Source organism: Oncorhynchus masou, chromosome 30 (genome assembly GCF_036934945.1).
Source record: "Oncorhynchus masou masou isolate Uvic2021 chromosome 30, UVic_Omas_1.1, whole genome shotgun sequence".
Taxonomy (NCBI): Eukaryota; Metazoa; Chordata; class Actinopteri; order Salmoniformes; family Salmonidae; genus Oncorhynchus; species Oncorhynchus masou.
The window spans coordinates 48,122,190-48,142,729 of NC_088241.1; the positions used below are offsets into that span (position 1 = coordinate 48,122,190).

Consider the following 20,540-nt stretch of genomic DNA (forward strand, 5'->3'; position numbering starts at 1 on the left):
AGGTGCACCTTGTGTTGGGGACAATAAAAGGCCACTCTAAAATGTGCAGTTTAGTCACACAACACAATCCCACAGATGTCTCAAGTTTTGAGGGAGCATGCAATTGCGTGCTGACTGCGGGAATGTCCACCAGAGCTGTTGCCAGATCATGTAATGTTAATTTCTCTACCACAAGCCGCCTCCAATTTCGCATTAAATCCAACTGGCCTCAAACGCAGAGCGGTTTGCTGATGTTAAAGTTGTGAACAGAGTAGCCCATTGTGGAGGTGGGGTTATGGTATGGGCAGGCATAAGCTACAGACAACGATCACAATTGTATTTTATAGATGACTATTTGAATGCACAGAGATACCTTCATCCGCCACCATATCGTCATGTTTCAACATGATAATGCACAGCCCCATGTTGCAAGGATCTGTACACAATTCCTGGAAGCTGAAAATATCCCAGTTCTTCCATTGCCTGCATTCTCACCATACATGCCACCCATTGCACATGTTTGGGATGCTCTGGATCGATGTGTATGACAGCGTGTTCCAGTTCCCACCAATATCCAGCAACTTTGTACTGCCATTGAAAAGGAGTGGGACAATATTTAACAGCCTGATCAACTCTATGCTAAGGAAATGTGTCCTGCTGCATGAGGCAAACGGTGGCCACACCAGCTGCTGACTGGTTTTCTGCCCCTACCTTTTTCTTTAGGTATATGTGACCAACAGATGCATTTCAGTTTTTCCAGTCATGTGAAATCCATGAATTCATTTCAATTTACAGATGTCCTTGTCCTTGTAATTCTTAGAAATTGTTGCAGTTTCAGTGTCGATACTTTTTTGACCGAACATTGGTGGAGCGACACAGCAACTGCTGTTTGAAATACAGGCTACGATCATTTTCTCATCACATAAAATTCAGCAAGTTGCAATACAATAAACTCTCATAAGCCCATCCCACCAGGCATGAAACCACAAACCGGACAATCCTTATTTGGTCGACACACGCGTCTTTATATCGCTAGACAGTACGTTTGACAGATATAGCTGGCTGAGACAAGGAGACTGAATTATCAGAGGTGAATCGTCGCCGACCACCCCATTCTAATCTCGCCAGCATTTATTCCCCCGAGACGCGCGCCTGTTCAACGGGATTTTTCTAAACAAAGAGAGAGTTGTATTACTTTTGAGACCACCGCTGCTGTGTGCATCTAAATTCCGCATTCACCTAACTCTACCTCGACGGGATTACTGTTTTTACACTGACCTGTTGGAATATACAATGTTGAAAATGGAAAGGGTCATTTTTACCACATTGTGTTCTGCATTCTTTTTTACAAACTGTGTTTCAGGTGAGTCAGAAACATCATGAACAATTAAAATATAGCCTACAATCCTAAACACTGTACACTAGAACGACAGTATATGGATTAATCAAATGATGCTGATACTGCATTTAAAAGCCTAATTATTCGTTGGCAATTTCTTGGGACCAGTCTGGTTTACAGTACAGGCAATGCACCCTGTGACCCTCTCATGAAAAGGCACACTGTACCTAATTATGTTTCACTCATTGTCAATGTCTAACATTACATGTAGTTAAACTGATCTTTCTTTTTTTGTAGGGGACTATCCCAAGGCACAGAACGTTTCTTGGTTGTCTATCAACTTCAAAACACTGCTTATGTGGGATCCTAAACCCACCAACTATTCATACACCGTTGAATATTCTGTGTAAGTAAAGCATTTACATACTGATATTACTGGTTTTTGCATTTACAGGAAGACGGAACACACACACACACACACAAATACACACAGAGACACACACACACACACACAAATACACACAGAGACACACACACACACACACACACACACACACACACACACACACACACACACACACACACACACACACACACACACACACACACACACACACACACACACACACACACACACACACACTCACACACACACACACACTAGCCTATGTCTCCACTAAATATTAAGAAGACCGTGCCTATATAACATTACCATGGTAAGTATGCACTAAACTATTCCCAGACTCGGTCTCTGACATTGAAGAGTCGGGGTGATATGTTGGAGGGCAGGAAAGATTTAGGAGAGCAGGAAAAATGTGAGGAAAGTGATCAGACTACACTTTAGATCTTCTAAAATGATTTTCAGGAATTGAAGCATCTTAACCTGGTGAATAGTTCAAGAACAAAATAAGGAATACAAATTTTGTATTTATTTAAGTACAATTTGTGTGATATGTGGTGCAATGAGATAAATATTAAAATGCAATTCAAAGATTAAAATAAAATGTGGTACTTTTCTTATTGTTGAACTAAGATATCAACCCAGACCCAATGAATGACCTAAATGCAACAAAAAAACATGTTTGAAGATAATGATAATCCTTTGACTGAAACCTACCATTATGTCTATTTCAGTATTGGCCAGAACAGAGAGAAGAATGCTAACAGTATCAGAACGATGTTGTGACTGTATCATAAATATCTTCTTTATTTCAGAATCGGTCAGAACAGAAAGAAGAACCAACACTGTATCAGGACTATGGAGACAGAGTGTGACCTGTCCAACTCTCTTGTGGACCTGAAGGCCATATACTCTGCTGATGTCCTCTCAGAACCTCTACGTGGTGTGAACTCTGACCTCATAGAGTTCCCCCACACAACCTCGGAGAGGTTCACCCCCTACGAAGACAGTAAGTATTGCATCGTAGCCACCTACACTACATGTCATACCATTTATACTATTTTGTCCCTACGAAGACACTAAGTAACCCAACTACCACCTGTCTACAGTCTTATCAATACACATTTTCCACATTTACCCAGACAAGCACACCATTGTTATAGAAACCTTTGGTTGCACTGCCATACTAGTGCATACTATATTTTCCACATGCGAAGTGGCTCCAAATGTGACAAGCAAGCATGTCAATCTCTACTGTTATTTCCCTTCCAGCGCTTATAGGCAGACCTGAGTTCAAGATCGAGGTGAGCAAAGACAAGAGGAAGATCACCCTGTATGTAGAAGACCCTCTCACAGCCCTGTTCAATAAGCAGAACCAACAGAGAACCATCCGGGATGTCTTCGCTGATGAACTGCAGTACAAAGTCACCTTTGGGAAAGCAACAAGCACGGGCAAGGTAAGCTTAAAGGGGAGGTTAGCCCTACACTAGATATTTACAGTTCCTCAAAGAACTAGAGCCTGGGGCCGAACCAAGTGAGATAGAGGACATCCGTCAATCGTGTAAGCTCCTTTAAAGGAGCAAGTCAAGGAATATAATAAAATGAAATGCAGTGGATGATATAAGCTTTGCAAAGCTCACTTCTGATTATATTGCATGGGAAATCTCTCCCTCCCACTGAATCGGTCAGAACAGAAAGAGGTTAAAGAGGTTCAATCAACATTGTTTCAGTGTAATTTGTCAACATATTTTGACATGGAATCTAGGTGGAAAATGAATTGTCATTGTTGTTGTTTTCAGGGTAAAATTTCAACCGCAGGATTATGTCATCATGGTAACCAATTTTCAACATAGACAAACCTTGTATGAAATATGTTGAATTTGTACTTTTAAAACAATGGCAGATCTTCAACGTAATATCCACTATCAGAGAAAAATAACTATAAGCTTGGCAGCACCTCCTACTGGAGAATTTATCTACCCTTTCATCTCCTATCCAGGGTTATAACCAAGCCCAGCCCTGCCAAGCTATGATATTTGTCACTGATTATAACCAATGTGCAATTGTGAGAATGATTGTTGAAAAATCTCCACTTAAAAACAAGATAGATTCGCTGTTGCTATATATGTCATTCCAAAGGGTAGGTTTAACAGAGCAAATGAAATGTGACCATACTTTATCACTAATATATATTAAATGATGCTATTTAGGCCTATATAGGATTTGCAAAGTCCTCAACAGCTATTGTTTCGATTCAACCCAGAATTCAACTAAAATAGACAATACAATTGGCCTAGAGTTTCAAGCTGTGGTTGATTTCAAATGTAATGATATTTTGTGTTATACCACAGCATTGTTGAATAGTTGTTTCTGATTGGCTAGAAGGGCATTCTAGAATGGACGTTAACACCAGATACCAGGACAGTTTGGAAAGGATATCGGGAAAATTGGAAAAGATATTGGGACACCTTGTAATCATGATGCAATATGCACCTACACATGCAGACCGTACTTGCTACAACTTTACAGAAAAGCTAAACCAACAACCACACAAACCAAAATTGGATACCTGGAAAACGCAGGTCCAACGAGGAAAAACGTATTTGTTTTTGTAGAGACATGTTTTTTTAGAACGTCTGATGACCTAACGTGGTGAGTGATGAATATGAATTTCTCTGGTCCCTACTAGAGGTCGACCGATTATGGTTTTTCAATGCCGATACCGATTATTGGAGGACCAAAAAGCTGATACCGATTAATCGGCCGATTTTAAACATTGATTTATTTGTAATAATGACAATTACAACAATACTGAATCAACACTTATTTAAACTTAATATAATACATCAATAAAAATAAATTTAGCCTCAAATAAATAATGAAACATGTTCAATTTGGTTTAAATAATGCAAAAACAAAGTGTTGGAGAAGTAAAAGTGCAATATGTGCCATGTAAAAAAGCTAAAGTTTGAGTTCCTTGCTCAGAACATGAGAACATATGAAAGTTGGTGGTTCCTTTTAACATGAGACTTCAATATTCCAAGGTTAGAGGTTTTAGGTTGTAGTTAATATAGTATTTATAGGACTATTTCTCTCTATACCATTTGTATTTCATATACATTTGACTATTGGATGTTCTTATAGGCACTATAGTATTGCCAGTGGAACAGTATAGCTTCCATCCCTCTTCTCGCCCCTACCTGGGCTCGAACCAGGAACACATCGACAACAGCCACACTCGAAGCAGTGTTACCCATGCAGAGCAAGGGGAATTACTACTCCAAGTCTCAGAGCGAGTGACGTTTGAAACGCTATTAGCGCACACCCAGCTAACTAGCTAGCCATTTCACATCGGTTACACCAGCCATTAGGCTGAAACTATCATTTCGAAAAGAAAATGTTTTCTATTTCAGTGAAATACGGAACCGTTTTGCATTTGATCTAATGGGTGGCATCCCTAAGTCTAAATATTCTTGTTACATTGCACAACCTTCAATGTTATGTCATAATTATGTAAAATTCGGGGTAATTAGTTCGCAATGAGCCAGGCTGCCCAAATTGTTGCATATACCCTGACTCTGTGTGTAATGAATGCAAGAGAAATGACACAATTTCACCTGGTTAATATTGCCTGCTAACCTGGATTTCTTTTAGCTAAATATGCAGGTTTACAAATATATACTTCTGTGTGTTGATTTTAAGAAAGGCATCGGTGTTTATGGTTAGGTACAGTCGTCCAACGATTGTGCTTTTTTCGCAAATGCGCTTTTTTTAAATCATCCCCCAGCGTTGCATCGATTATATGCGACGCAGGACACACTAGATAAATGAGTAATATCATCAACCATGTGTAGTTATAACTTGTGATTATGATTGATTGATTGTTTTTTATAAGATAATTTTAATGCTAGCTAGCAACTTACCTTGGCTTCTACTGCATTTGCGTAACAGGCAGGCTCCTCGTGGAGTGCAATGAGAGGCAGGTGGTTAGAGCGTTGGACTAGTTAACTGTAAGGTTGCAAGATTAGATCCCCCGAGCTGACAAGGTGAAAATCTGTCGTTCCTCCCTGAACAAGGCAGTTAACCCACCGTCCCTAGGCCGTCATTGAAAAGGTTTTAAAGGTTTAAAAATAAATAAATAAAAATAAATCGGTAAAATCGGCGCCCAAAAATACAGATTTTCTGGCTACAGAGATCGTGACTGTGTTAGCTGTAGCTAGTTGGCTAGCTAGAAAGCAAGGGACAACTTTGCCAGCGAGCAAGGCAACGGAACATATAGAACGAACAACTGGATCGTGTCCATAAATATATAACTAATCGAATGAACGACTGGGTCGCGTCTCTAGCAACCAAAAGATGAGAAAGTATCTCTTATAAAAATGAAAATGTAAACTTTGTTTTTTTTCTACTATAAGCAGGATAAATTTGAACATCTTGGCCCATTTGAACATATTGGCCATGTTCTGTTGTAATCTCCACCCGGCACAGCAAGAAGAGGGCTGGCCACCCCTCATAGCCTGGTTCCTCTCTCGGTTTCTTCCTAGGTTTTGGCCTTTCTAGGGAGTTTTTCCAAGCCACCGTGCTTCTACACCTGCCTTGCTTGCTGTTTGGGGTTTTAGTCTGGGTTTCTGTACAGTACTTTGATACATCAGCTGATGTAAGAAGGGCTATATAAATACATTTGATTTGATAAATACCTCTGTTCTGTACATTACCTTGGAAGAATGAACTCCGCAAAGGGACTTGGCTATGCCTTGTCCTGCTGAGTCGTTCATTATTTCCAAGGTAATGTACAGAACGTCGGCATTTATCCCTTACATATTGAATTGTTTAGTTGTCAATGCAACCAAATATCAACATTTGAAGATGCTTCATATGCTAGGATAGTTCCATCTGTGCCACCAACTTAGTCTGGCTTTAATTCCAGTTTGTATACAAATGAATAATTGATATGCTGGATTCACATCTCCATCTCAACCAAACATTTAAGTTAAAGAATAAGACTAAATAAAATCAAACTTTATTGAGTTTGATTTGATTTATTTAGTCCATTTTTTTAAACTTAGATTTTGGTTTGAGATGACAACCAAACACAATTCAATATTACTTTTGAAATACAATAACTAGCTTATTAACAAATTAACTAATAATATGTTGGATTCACATCGCCAACTCAGTAGAGACTTTAAATGTTGATATATGGTTGCAATGTCAACCAAACACAATGTAATATGACTTTTGTAATACAGTAAATAGCCCAAAGTTAAGGGTTCTCTTACAAACTAATGTAACATTCAACCTTAAAATGAGTAACACATCCAAGGTCACATTTAGGAGCTACCGTAGCTATACGTGTCTTCTTATGTAATCATATAAAGCATGTTCAAGATAGCATGCCTAGGTCATCGCAGGTCTGTGAAGATCTTCACAGTTACTGTAATAATCTGCTTAGAATCAACGGCATTGATTAATTGCACCATGTACTTTTAATGTAATCTCAACTGCAATCCAGGTCATTTGGTTCTGACCAAGCAAAGTGATAACACATTCATCTGTTGTATAAATAAACAAAATATTTGATATTGTGTTTGAACTTTGCTGTGCTTTTAAATGGTTGAAAGCGTTGTGATAAAACATTAGAAATTGAACTAACTTTTGGCTATCTTTTTGAGTGGGTGAATATAGGTTTGAATGTAATTGATCAACGTCTCAAACAAACGTTTTTATGAATGTGTTGTGAATATTTGATAGATTTATGACATAATATAAGCCCTTCTTTATGTAATTCTCCCTCTAGAAAACAAAGATCTCTGCAAGCAGTGAGATAGAGTTAGACAGGAGGGATGTAGATCCTGGGGTGAGTTACTGCTTCAACGTCCAGGCCTACATCCCCTCCCGCAGCACAGACAAACAGCTGGGAGAGCTCAGTCAAAGACAGTGCTCACCGGGGGACGATAAGTCCGTCTTTGAAGGTAAGGATACTAACAATGCCAAGGTTGTGGGTTCAAGTCCCACAGGGATCACATACAAACACTGTACTGTTAGTGGCTTTGGATTAAAGCATCTGCTAAGTGGTATTTTTTTATTTATCCGTTATTTTACCAGGTAAGTTGACTGAGAACATGTTCTCATTTACAGCAACGACCTGGGGAATAGTTACAAGGGAGAGGAGGGGGATGAATGAGCCAATTGTAAACTGGGGATTATTATACAGTGCCTTGCAATAGTATTTATCCCCCTTGGCGTTTTTCCTATTTTGTTGTATTACAACCTGTAATTTAAATAGATTCCATGTAATAGACATACACAAAATAATCCAAATTGATGAGGTGAAATGAAAAAAATAACTTGTTTCAAAACAACAACAAAAAATGGAAAATGTATTCGTCCCCTTTGCTATGAAGCCCCTAAATAAGATATGATGCAACCAATTACCTTCAGAAGTCACATAATTAGTTAGATTGCACACAGATTGACATTATTTAAGTGGCACATGATCTGTCACATGATCTCAGTATATATACACCTGTTCTGGAAGGCCCCAGAGTCTGCAACACCACTAAGAAAGGGGCACCACTAAGCAAGGGGCACCACCAAGCAAGCAGCACTATGAAGACCAAGGAGCTCTCCAAATTGGTCAGGGACAAAGTTGTGGAGAAGTCCAGATCAGGGTTGCGTTATGAAAAAAATGTCCGAAACTTTGAACATCCCACGGAGCACCATTGAATCCATTATTAAAACATGGAAAGAATATGGCACCACAACAAACCTGCCAAGAGAGGGCTGCCCACCAAAACTCACAGATCAGGGAAGGAGGGCATTAATCAGAGGCAACAAAGTGACCAAATATAACCCTGAAGGAGCTACAAAGCTCCACAGTGGCAAACATGTTTGGTGTTCACCAAAAGGCATGTGGGAGACTCCCCAAACATATGGAAGAAGATACTCTGGTCAGATGAGACTAAAATTGAGCTTCTTGGCCAACAAGGAAAACGAGAACACCATCCCTACAGTGAAGCATGGTGGTGGCAGCATCATGCTTTGGGAATGTTTTTCATTGGCAGGGACTGGGAAACTGGTCAGAATTGAAGGAATGATGGATGGTCCTAAATACAGGGATATTCTTGAGGAAAACCTGTTTCAGTCTTCCAGAGATTTGAGACTGGGACGGAGGTTCACCTTCCAGCAGGACAATGACCCTAAGCATACTGCTAAAGCAACACTCGAGTGGTTTAAGGGGAAACATTGAAATGTCTTGGAATGAACTGGTCAAAGCCCAGACCTCAATCCAATTGAGAATCTGTGGTATGACTTAAAGATTGCTGTACACCAGCGGAACCCATCCAACTTAAAGGAGCAGTATTACCTTGAAGAATGAGCAAAAATCCCAGCTGCTAGATGTGCCAAGCTTATAGAGACATACCCCAAGAGACTTGCAGCTGTAATTGCTGCACAAGGTGGCTCTTCAAAGTATTGACTTTGAGGGGGTGAATAGTTACGCACGCTCAGGTTTTCTGTTTGTTTTGTCTTAATTCTTGTTTGTTCACAATAAAAATATTTTGCATCTTCAAAGTGGTAGGCATTTTGTGTAAATCAAATGATACAAATCCCCCCAAAATCTATTTTAATTCCAGGTTGTAAGGCAACAAAATAGGAAAAATGCTATGGTGGGTGAATACTTTCGCAAGCCACTGTACGTATATATTATCGTGCTAAGTAGTACTACTGAGGTGTACTGTGAAGGGTTGGTGTTTTTTATTCTCCCGAGTGGCACAGCGGTCGAAGGCACTGCATCTCAGTGCTTGCGGCGTCACTACAGACACCCTGGTTCGATTCCAGGCTGTATCACAACCGGATGTCATTGGTCCCATAGGGCGGCGAATAATTGGCCCAGCATCGTCTGGGTTTGGCCGGTGTAGGCTGTCATTGTAAATACTTGCTTAGTTAAATAAGGGTTACATATATATATATATATATATATATAATTAAAGTATATTCATGGCCCATGTGTCAGCCTTGATCTTTTTGACAAGTTGTGTTCATTAAGGAAATGCCCATGTGTCAGCCTTGATCTTTTTGACAAGTTGTGTTCATTAAGGAAATCTGGCCCTGTTTTAATATATTCTGTAACTCGATAATTCATGTTGGCCATTCTATTTTTAAGGGAGTTTAGATTTGCATCTGTGGTACTGAGGATATCGAATCCTTAGCCACTTAGCTAATGCCAAGTCCTAGTATTACAAATGTAGAATCATTCATGTGCATCTTACTCGCTGTGAGGAATGATGAGAAGAGGGTTATAGGTGCTGATCATATCTTCTAGTGGGCCAATCGGTATGGGAATGCGAAGGATAAAATAAGCTAATGAATTACTAATGTTTAGACTGAATGTGAAATGCAACACTGGAAAAGTCCCTGTGCATGTTTGTGTGTGTATGTGAATCACTGTCTAGCCAAATAACGGTTCGCAACCCTATTTCCTCTCCAGAGTATGGGATCGGTGTGATTGCTACGTTCATCCTACTTATCATTATGATCATAGTAGTGGCTATCGGAGTCACAGTGGTGTGCTGCAAACGCAGAAGGAATGCCAACAGAAGTGGAAAAGAGGGAGTGCCACTAAGAAGTGTGTAAAAAGGGAGTGCATCATTGACAGATGCTTGGGAATACAAGGTACAACTTAACTGGATTTACTCTTTGAAAGGGAGTCTGCAGGGGCTGCCCCAGTTCAACATTCCACTGTCAAACACTGGAGTTCACCATTTTGTTTCTGTGAAACTGCACAGTGAATATGGTACATGTGCTGTAGTGTATATTTTGTTTCCATACAATGCTGCAAATATCCACCTTTTTGATTTTGTGACTTTTACTACTGCTGTGAATATTATCTTTTAGAAACACTACCAACTCTTATTTTATTGTGTTTTATTAGGTTTTAACTTGATATAATCTTTGGTCAAATATAACTTGATTTTGGGAGACTGCTGAATACTAAATCATATGGGAAATTAAGATTAGTAGGATTATATATATATCATTTTTTATTAAGATGCTTAATTTATTATATGTAGCCATTCTGAAAGTAATCTTTGTATTTTAGGTTATTTTAAACATTTAGGGGATCAGTAGATACAGTAGCCTATATGTTGAAACTAAATTATTTTGCCTTATATATATTTAATATATATTTACACTGAGTGTACAAAACATTAGGAACAGCTTCTCTTTCCATAATATAGACTTACCAGGTGAAAGCTATGATCCCTTATACATGTCACCCGTTAAATCCACTTCAATCAGTGTAGATGAAGGGGAGGAGACAGGTGAAATAATAGTTTTTAAACCTTGAGACAATTGAGACATGGATTGTGTATGTGTGCTATTCAGAGGGTGAATGGGTAAGACAGAAGATTCACTGTAAGTGTCTTTGAACAGGGTATGTTAGTAGGTGCCCTGTGCACCGGTTTGAGTGTGTCAATAACTGCAATGCTGCTGGGTTTCTCACGCTCAACAGTTTCCCGTGTGTATCAAGAATGGTCCACCACTCAAAGGACATCCAGCAAACTTGAAATAACAGTGGGAAGTAGTGGAGTCAACATGGGCCGGCATCCCTGTGGAACGCTCTCGACACCATGTCGAGTCCATACCCCGAAGAATTGAGGCTGTACTGAGGGCAAAAATGTTGCAACTCAATATTAGGAAGGTGTTCTTTATATTTTGTACACTCAGTGTAAACCAAACAGTTAGATGATAAAACATGATGTAAAATAATCAAAGCAAAATTAAACACTTTTATAACTGTGGAGTCTGGCACTAATATGGTACTCTTGTTTGATTTTATTGACATTTTCATAATAAAGTCTTACCATTAATTTGTGGTAATGTGTTTATCTTTGATATGAGACATCGTTGAATAGTGGGGTATGTTATGTTAATGTGACTACGTCTGGTGAGAATGCTCAAGTTACGTCATCTTTATCACAGCAGACATCAGTCTTGTATAGTTCCTGCAAAATGATCTAACCAGCACCATCTACAGATCATTCAACTGACAATTATTTCACACAATTTTTGGGGGCGGGGATTTTCAAGAAAAATAGAACACATTCAAAACATTAAAATTATATTAGAATTGCAATTCAGAGAAAATCATATTCATTTTTTTTGGTTACAGTCCAAGACAATTATTAACCAAAAGAAAACAGAGTTAAAAGATTAATTGAACTAGAATAAGATGTTTTCAGTTTTGTAAACTGCTTAAAGATACAGTATGCTCTTAGAAACAGTCAGCATATTAGGCCTGCAGTAGTTGATTGTTCACTATCTCGTGATGCCATTGCCTGTGTCAGACTTTGCGTTTTGCCAGTCCTGTTTGGTAAACACATTTCCCATCAGTCTGGATGTAGCTGACAGTCATATTGTTCTCTGTGACTTCAAAGTAAGCAAACCCACCGGATGTATGGTTGACAGCGTTGGAGAACCGTTGCCATGAAGTCGGGAAGCTGTTGATGTTATGAATGGACATTTCTGTAAAGGCCCCACTCCCGCTGACCACATAAGAACTCCCATCATCCTCTCTGATAAACTGGTAGAAGTATGGAAAGTCAGGTCAACATCAGTTGTTCAAATAAGCGACTGTGAAATGGTAACATTTGTCTATTCAAACTGTAACATTGAACCCATGTTATTGTATGTATGTATATGGTCCTAACATGCATGATAACCCACCTGTATACTGTGGTCATGACCACTCAGGTAGACTGTGACATCATACTTCTTCAGCAGTGGCCGTAGTCTATCCACAAGACACTTAGTGGGGCCGTGATCACCAATGGACCAGACAGGATAGTGACCAGCTACCACAATGAACTCTGACCTGGGAGAAAAAGATAGACACAAGACTGTGTTAGCCAGCTGAGCTAAAGCCTAGGCATTCACTTCGGGGAGCTAAAACAATTATTTGTCTCAGGCAAGGTTACTCATAATGTAAGTCTGGCTTACTGAACCTTTTCTGTTACAGGAGAATCTAGTCCTCATACGGTAACAGCTTGAGGAATGTATGTGTAGCGGTGTGAAGTGAAGGTCTCTTGATTAAAAGAGTGATGAGAGTGGAGGAGTGGAGTTTTGAGAGTGGAGGAGGCTAGTCAGTCAGGGATCTCGACAAACATGCTCTGAAATCTTCACATTCTTTTCCCGAGACTCAAACAACAACTTGTCAGATCTGAGACTTTTCTTTCCTCTGAACTGTGAAAAACATTGAATCCATCCACGTTTTATTTAAGTGTTAAGTTGTTCCACCTCAGTGGTTTGACAGATGTAATTGAACAGTGTACTTAAGAGGCTGTGTTTGACCAGTTGTGTTTTAGTGTCAGTTGCTCAAATCTAGATTAAACCTAGTCCTGGACTGAAAAGCAGGGTCAAATCTAGATTAAACCTAGTCCTGGACTGAAAAGCAGGGTCAAATCTAGATTAAACCTAGTCCTGGACTGAAAAGCAGGGTCAAATCTAGATTAAACCTAGTCCTGGACTGAAAAGCAGGGTCACATCTAGATTAAACCTAGTCCTGGACTGAAAAGCAGGGTCAAATCTAGATTAAACCTAGTCCTGGACTGAAAAGCAGGGTCAAATCTAGATTGAACCTAGTCCTGGACTGAAAAGCAGGGTCAAATCTAGATTAAACCTAGTCATGGACTGAAAAGCAGGGTCAAATCTAGATTAAACCTAGTCCTGGACTGAAAAGCAGGGTCAAATCTAGATTAAACCTAGTCCTGGACTGAAAAGCAGGGTCAAATCTAGATTAAACCTAGTCCTGGACTGAAAAGCAGGGTCACATCTAGATTAAACCTAGTCCTGGACTGAAAAGCAGGGTCAAATCTAGATTAAACCTAGTCCTGGACTGAAAAGCAGGGTCACATCTAGATTAAACCTAGTCCTGGACTGAAAAGCAGGGTCAAATCTCCATTGGGCTTTTCAGTCCAGGACTAGGCTTAATCTAGATTTGAGAAACTGACACTAAAACACAACAGGTCAAACACGGGCTCTTAAGTACACACTATGCTTAATCTAGGTCCAGGAAACTGAACCATATGGATCTTACTTGCTGTTTGCCAGTCTGGAGTTGATCCAGTCGAACTGCTTGGCAGCAGCCTTCGGGTCCTCTTCTCCTTTGGGCTGGGTCCCCTCATAGGTGTTCCCACAAAGCACTACGGTGTCAACCATCAGGACGGTCACAGACACGTTACTCTGGGGAACCTTGAACTGGAGCTCATAGTACAACTCAGGGAACCTCCTGAGGTAACAAGGAGAGAAGAACACAGCCGTTATGGTTCTGTGTAGCTCAGTTGGTAAGCAACAAAAAGGTTAGTGGGCAATTCCCACAGGGATCACATACTAAAAGTGTATGCACAATTTGGATAAAAGCATCTGATAAGTTGAATATGAATATTGGGTCCCACTTTAAACTAATTACAACTAATAAGGCTAAATACAGTAAGTATACAAAACATTAAGAACACCTGCTCTTTCAGTGACAGACGGACCAGGTGAATCCAATGATCCCTTATATCAGTGTAGATGAATTTTTTATTTATTTTATTTTACTAGGCAAGTCATTTAAGAACAAATTCTTATTTTCAATGACAGCCTAGGAACAGTGGGTTAACTGCCTGTTCAGGGGCAGAACGACAGATTTGTACCTTGTCAGCTCGGGGATTTGACCTTGCGGTTACTAGTCCAACGCTCTAACCACTAGGCTACCCTGCCGCTCCAATGAACCGGAGGAGACCAGTTAAATAATGATTTTCAAGCATGGTGACAATTGAGACATGGATTATGTGTGTGCCATTCAGAGGGTGAATGGGCAAGACAAAAGATTTAAACCCCCTAGAGTTGATTAAATCCCCATCAAAACTCATCAGTTTAAACTAGAGATATCTTTTTTTTTGTTGCATTGGATGCGTCTCAATCGCACTTCTACATCAGCAGGGAAAAGTGGCAGAGCTAGAGCTGTGTTTGTCCTACCATGAGACATCCCAATTTCTCACGAAATTGTCTGTCGCGTCCGAACAGCCTACAAACTATTATGGCCACTCTATGGAAAGGCGAGACTCTCACTCATGAGCACGATGGTGTTCTCCGTTTTGCTCTATGACCCCCACAAGTGACATGGGACTCATCTGAAGTCGATACTGCTGATGTGCCAACTTCTGTTTTGAAGCGACCAAACCGTTTGGGCTACAAACTAATTTGACCCCACTGTGGAAACGAGACATTGTCACGAATATGATGGTGTTCACGGTTTTTCTCTAACACCTCCACTAGTGCCATGGGACTTGTCTGAAGGTAACTGGTAGAGGAAATTCTGGTGTATGAAGGTAGTTTTGTGCCTACCCCATAAAAGGGGTTAAATATGTGTAACAAAAATATATCATAACAATAACAATTGTAGTAAAGGCCAAATTCAATATTTTATCTCGAAAAAAATGTTTACAGTAAGAGTCAAAGGTTTGGATACACCTACTCATTCCAGGGTTTTTCTTTATTTCTTTATTATTTTCAACATTGTAGAGTGTTAAACAAATCAAAATATATGTTTATTTTAGAATCTTCAAAGTAGCCACCTTTTGCCTTGATGACAGCTTTGCACACTCTTGGCATTCTCTCAACCAGTTTCATGAGGTAGTTACCGGGAATGCATTTCAATTAACAGGTGTGCCTTGTTTGTGGAATTTCTTTCCTTCTTAATGCAGGTGTTTTGTGACACGTTAGGGGTGGTATACAGAAGATAGCCCTATTTGGTCTATATTATGGCAAAAACAGCTCAAATAAGCAAAGAGAAACGACAGTACATCATTACTTTAAGACATGAAGGTCACTCAATGCGGAACATTTCAAGAACTTTGAAAGTTTCTTCAAGTACAGTCGCCAAAACCATCAAGCTATGATGAAACTGGCTCTCATGAGGACCGCCACAGGAAAGAAAGACCCAGAGTTACCTCTGCTGCAGAGGATCAGTTCATGAGAGTTAACTACACCTCAGATTGCAGCCCAAATAAATGCTTCACAGAGTTCAAGTAACAGACACATCTCAACATCAACTGTTCAGGGGAGACTGCGTGAATCAGGCATTCATGGTCAAATTGCTGCAAAGAAACCACTACTAAAGGACACCAATGAGAAGAAGAGACTTGCTTTGGCCAAGAAACATGAACAATAGACATTAGACCGGTGGAAATCTGTCCTTTGGTCTGATGAGTCCAAATTGATAATTTTGGGTACCAACCGCCATGTCTTTGTGAGAGGCAGAGTAGGTGAACAGATGATCTCCGCATGTGATGGTGTGGAGGTGCTTTGCTGGTGACACTGTCTGTGAAATATTTAGAATTCAAGGCACTCTTAACCAGCATTCTGCAGCAATACCCCATCCCATCTGGTTTGCACTTAGTGGGACTATCATTTGTTTTTCAACAGGACAATGACCCAAAACACACCTCTAGACTGTGTAAGGACTATTTGACCAAGGAGAGTGATGGAGTGCTGCATCAGATTGTAACGGCTTTCTTGGTGTGAAGAAGAGTCGGACCAAAATGCGGCGTGGCTATTGAGATTCATGTTTAATAAAAAAAACAACTAAACACGAATACTACAAAACAAGAAATGTAACACGAAAACCGAAACAGCCTATACTGGTGCAAAGTAACACAGAGACAGAAACAAGGACAATCACCCACGAAACACTCAAAGAATATGGCTGTCTAAATATGGTTCCCAATCAGAGACAACGATAAACACCTGCCTCAGATTGAGAACCACTTCAGACAGCCATAGACTTTGCTAGCAAACCCCACAAAGCCACAATCTCAATACCTATGAAAACCCCAAGACAAAACACACCACATACCAAAACCCATGTCACACCCTGGCCTGACCAAATAAATAAAGAAAACACAAAATACTAAGACCAGGGCGTGACACAGATGACCTGGCCTACACAATCACCCAACCTTAATCTAATTGAAATGGTTTGGGATGAGTAGAACCACACAGTGAAGGAAAAGCAGCCAACAAATGCTCAGCATATGTTGGACCTCCTTCAAGACTGTTGGAAAAGCATTCCAGGTGAATCTGGTTGAGATAATGCCAAGAGTGTGCAAAGCTGTTATCAAGGCAAAGGGTGGCTAATTTGTAGAATCTAAACTCTAAAATATATGTTGATTTGTTTGTTACTACATGATTCCACATGTGTTATTTCATAGTTTTGATGTCTTCACTATTATTCTACTATGTCAAAAATAGTACAAATAAAGAAAAACCCTTGAATGAGTAGGTGTGTCCAAACGTTTATCCAATCAAATAGCTAAAGTATGACCATCTTAAAACAATTCCACACATCAGTCTAGAACCCCCTCCCAAAGTGCCTTTGAATGGTGCAAGGTGATAGGTGCTAGGTGCACTGGTTTGAATGTGTCAAGATCAAGAACTGCAACGCTGCTGGGTTTTTCATGCTCAACATTTTCCCGTGTGTATCAAAATAGGTCCACCACCCAAAGGACATCCAGTCAACTTGACACAACTGTGGGGAGAATCTCTGTGGAATGCTTTTGACCCTCTGTAGAGTCCATGCACCGACAAATTGAGGCTCTTCTAAGGGCAAAAGGGCATGCAACTCAATATTAGGAAGGTGTTCCTAATGTTTTGTACACTCAGTGTACAGTATATAGCATACAGTAATAATTATTTTAGCATTGCATAAAGGCTTCACAAATCCTCTGTAAGCTTATGTCATAAATATTCACAGTGCCAATTAGGCAATTCACCCTTTTATATACCATGTCATTCTCTTAGAGGATTTGTGAATCCTTCATGTATGCTATATAAAGCCTATATAAGTTGTACTTTTAAAGATCGACTAAATATTGTGTTCAGGATGTGGTGAAAACAATCAAAACACACAGTTTATCTAGTGCACCGTTAGAGATGCTCACCATCTCCCCGATCTGTTGGAGTAAGCAATCTGAGCAGACACATTTTTTAGATGGTCGTGGTTTCCCGCCACAAGGTACCATGGGACGTCAACGAGTGATGGTTGAGAGAAGACACGCTCGAAGGTGTGCTGCAGGAATAAAAATTATATTATTATCAACCAGGAAAATGACTGACGCAAATTCACAAACAAGTCAATTAAAAAAGTAAAGAACAAAGAATGGTGGAAATGCTCATGTTTTTTGTTCCTATTTTCTGTTATCCATTTTAACATAATTATGTTACAAATCATCCTGTGTGCTGCAAAACTACTAATATCCCAATGCTCTGTAGAACTAGTTCATCTACAATATGCTACCACAAGAGGGCAGGCATTTGCTTCACTTAAAAAACAAATCACAAGAAGATAATCGCATCCATCTTGGCACACACTGGTTGAATCAACGTTGTTTCCAATTGGCGTCGGTGCCCAGTGGGATGGCTCTAGAAGAGTTCGTTGAGCGAAAGTGCCTTCTCCACTCTCATCTTAATACAGCTCCATCTGTCAATCTGTGTTACGTCACTCTGTGTACTCAACAAACCACATTCCCTCTGTTACAAAGCTGGGTGGCTAGAAACACGGAACCACTATACACAGAATCATCGTAATATACCCACTACTGTACATACCCTTTTATCTTCCTAATTATATTGTCTGTACTCACCACATATTTATATTCTCACTAATATATCTACCTTGATCGTTATTTGTTTATTTCTTGTTTGGATTTTTATATTATTCTGTATTTGTATTGTATTTGCGAGACATTCTATTGAACTGACGGGACACAAGCATTTCCCTGCACCTGACATAACACCTGCAAATCTGTGTACGAGACCAATAAACTTTGATTTGATACTGTACACAACACCAATGTACACAACACCTATCTCAACACAGAATGGATCATAATATATTTAGCCTGCCCTTTGTAGTTAGCAAAGTGTCATACATTTTACAATATGATATTACCACTGTGTTTTGAGTGTATTGAAGTGTGAACTATGAACTTGGTTTTCCTGTGAACTGACCTTGAAGCGTGGGTCATCCACGTCCTTCACTCCGCCATAGTAGAAGTGGTCTCCCAGACTGAGGACAAAGTCCAGTCCCAGGGTCTGGGCCGCCCAGGACATCTCCTCAGCGATGGCCTCCTCATGAGGGGTGTAGTAAGGGAAGAGCGGGAGTCCTCCCCAGTCCCCCAGCCCAATGAACCGCAGCGATGCTAAAGGACAGGTATAACCAACACAGCAGACCAATCACACATCATTCTTCTGCTACTTTTTATTTCATACTATCTCATGTGCTTGAACCAAAAACAGATTCTCTGGTACAATTACTTTACAGTCTCATTTCAAATTGATAATAGAAAACAGCCACACTTACAGATAACAGTGATAGATAGAAAACTGTACCTTGGTCCAGTGGTTGGCAGTGAGGCCAGAATGACTGTAAGCACACCAGTAGCAGCAGATACAACCTATCCATTATGCCAGAGTGGAGAGGAATAGACTTACTAACAAAGAAAACGAACAGTTGAGCAGTTGGTCAGTGTGTCACACGCTGTAACAGGAAGAAGATTTCCATTTGTTCTCTTTAGAACTGTTCATATAGAGGAAGCAGTATTGTGGTTTCAGATAACTTCCTTTATTGAGCCATGTCAGAAGACAAGACAGAACAATGGACAGGCTAGCCGCTAGACAATCAATTTAAGTGATCAAATTAGCATATAATAGTATATTTGGAATGGAATAAATTAGCTACATATATGAATATTACAATTAGATGAAAACAAGACATTTAGTAAAAATACATATATACACAATTTCACCTAAATGTATCACCTGGACATATTTACAGTGCAACTATAAAACTTCCCTTAGTCTGTCTCTTGATTTAATGATTAACATGGAAAGAAAGGTAAAGTCACATGTGTACTTGAGTTCTGTACTCTGTACCAGTGGATGTCAATGACCTTTCACCTATTACACCAGAGGTGTACAAAGACAGGGTATGTTCAATGTAAAGCTCAGGTACCTTTTTTACGACTCTGCTCTCTGTGCCAAGGTTCAAATGGGAAAGTCATTGTTACATTGCATGCCTTTACAAAACGCATCTATGAGCAACTCAAGTATCCTTATAAAACAAAGACAAACTTTAAAATCACAGCACTTATCAAATTTAACTCTATGAAATAAAATATACAGCAAATTACTACTCTGTATGTGGAGTTAATTCAGAGGACGTTATTTTCTGACGATATGTTTGAACTCTGACCAAGGTAACCTTTCACCCACATTCTCCAGAGAGGTATCAGCCTCTATCAGGGTTGACACGTTTCTGTCTCCTCCCATCAGGCGACCCCAGCACAGACTTCAATCATACTACCTACCAAAGAGAATGCATTAAGGTTGAAAAACTGTCTACCTGCCCTTCCCATTTCTCCTATTTACAGTCTAGATCCTCTATGGGCTTTGTAGAACATAAGTCAACTAAACACCCGTTCCCCCATGTAACCCTGTGATAATATGGCAGTCTAGTCCAGTCACAGTCTCTTTTTAATGAAAATGTTATGTTGATACAGTTATTGCAGGTCCATGCTCTTTTTAGTGTCAAGCCACAATATCATAGTCTCTCTCCCATATAAAACCATGCGTTCTGCAGAGGCTGTTTATTTACAGTTCAGTAAAAAAATGTACTCTGTTACAGTATATTACACTGAAAAACAGAGGCAACTATTGGGTAGTAGTCACTGCAGCGGTGAGGGGCCAAGAAAAAAGGCTTCTGGGGCCTGCTGATCAAGT

The 20,540-nt window shown here is 39.8% G+C and overlaps 2 protein-coding genes across 2 annotated transcripts; one reads left to right on the top strand and one right to left on the bottom strand.

Moving 5' to 3' along the window:
* The first annotated feature begins 1,038 nt into the window (after nucleotides 1-1,038).
* f3a (coagulation factor IIIa) lies at nucleotides 1,039-11,590 on the top strand. Its single transcript, XM_064949195.1, has 6 exons — nucleotides 1,039-1,342; nucleotides 1,616-1,724; nucleotides 2,534-2,727; nucleotides 2,991-3,175; nucleotides 7,516-7,690; nucleotides 10,207-11,590. Exons 1-6 carry the CDS (start codon nucleotides 1,273-1,275, stop codon nucleotides 10,350-10,352), a joined length of 879 nt encoding a protein of 292 aa, XP_064805267.1. The 5' UTR covers nucleotides 1,039-1,272; the 3' UTR covers nucleotides 10,353-11,590.
* Nucleotides 11,591-11,824: 234 nt separating this feature from the next.
* acp5b (acid phosphatase 5b, tartrate resistant) lies at nucleotides 11,825-19,367 on the bottom strand. The gene is made up of 6 exons (XM_064949194.1): nucleotides 19,152-19,367; nucleotides 18,771-18,961; nucleotides 17,702-17,829; nucleotides 13,816-14,007; nucleotides 12,447-12,594; nucleotides 11,825-12,303 (listed from the first exon to the last, which is right to left on the bottom strand). Exons 1-6 carry the CDS (start codon nucleotides 19,222-19,224, stop codon nucleotides 12,064-12,066), a joined length of 972 nt encoding a protein of 323 aa, XP_064805266.1. The 5' UTR covers nucleotides 19,225-19,367; the 3' UTR covers nucleotides 11,825-12,063.
* Nucleotides 19,368-20,540: the final 1,173 nt, after the last annotated feature.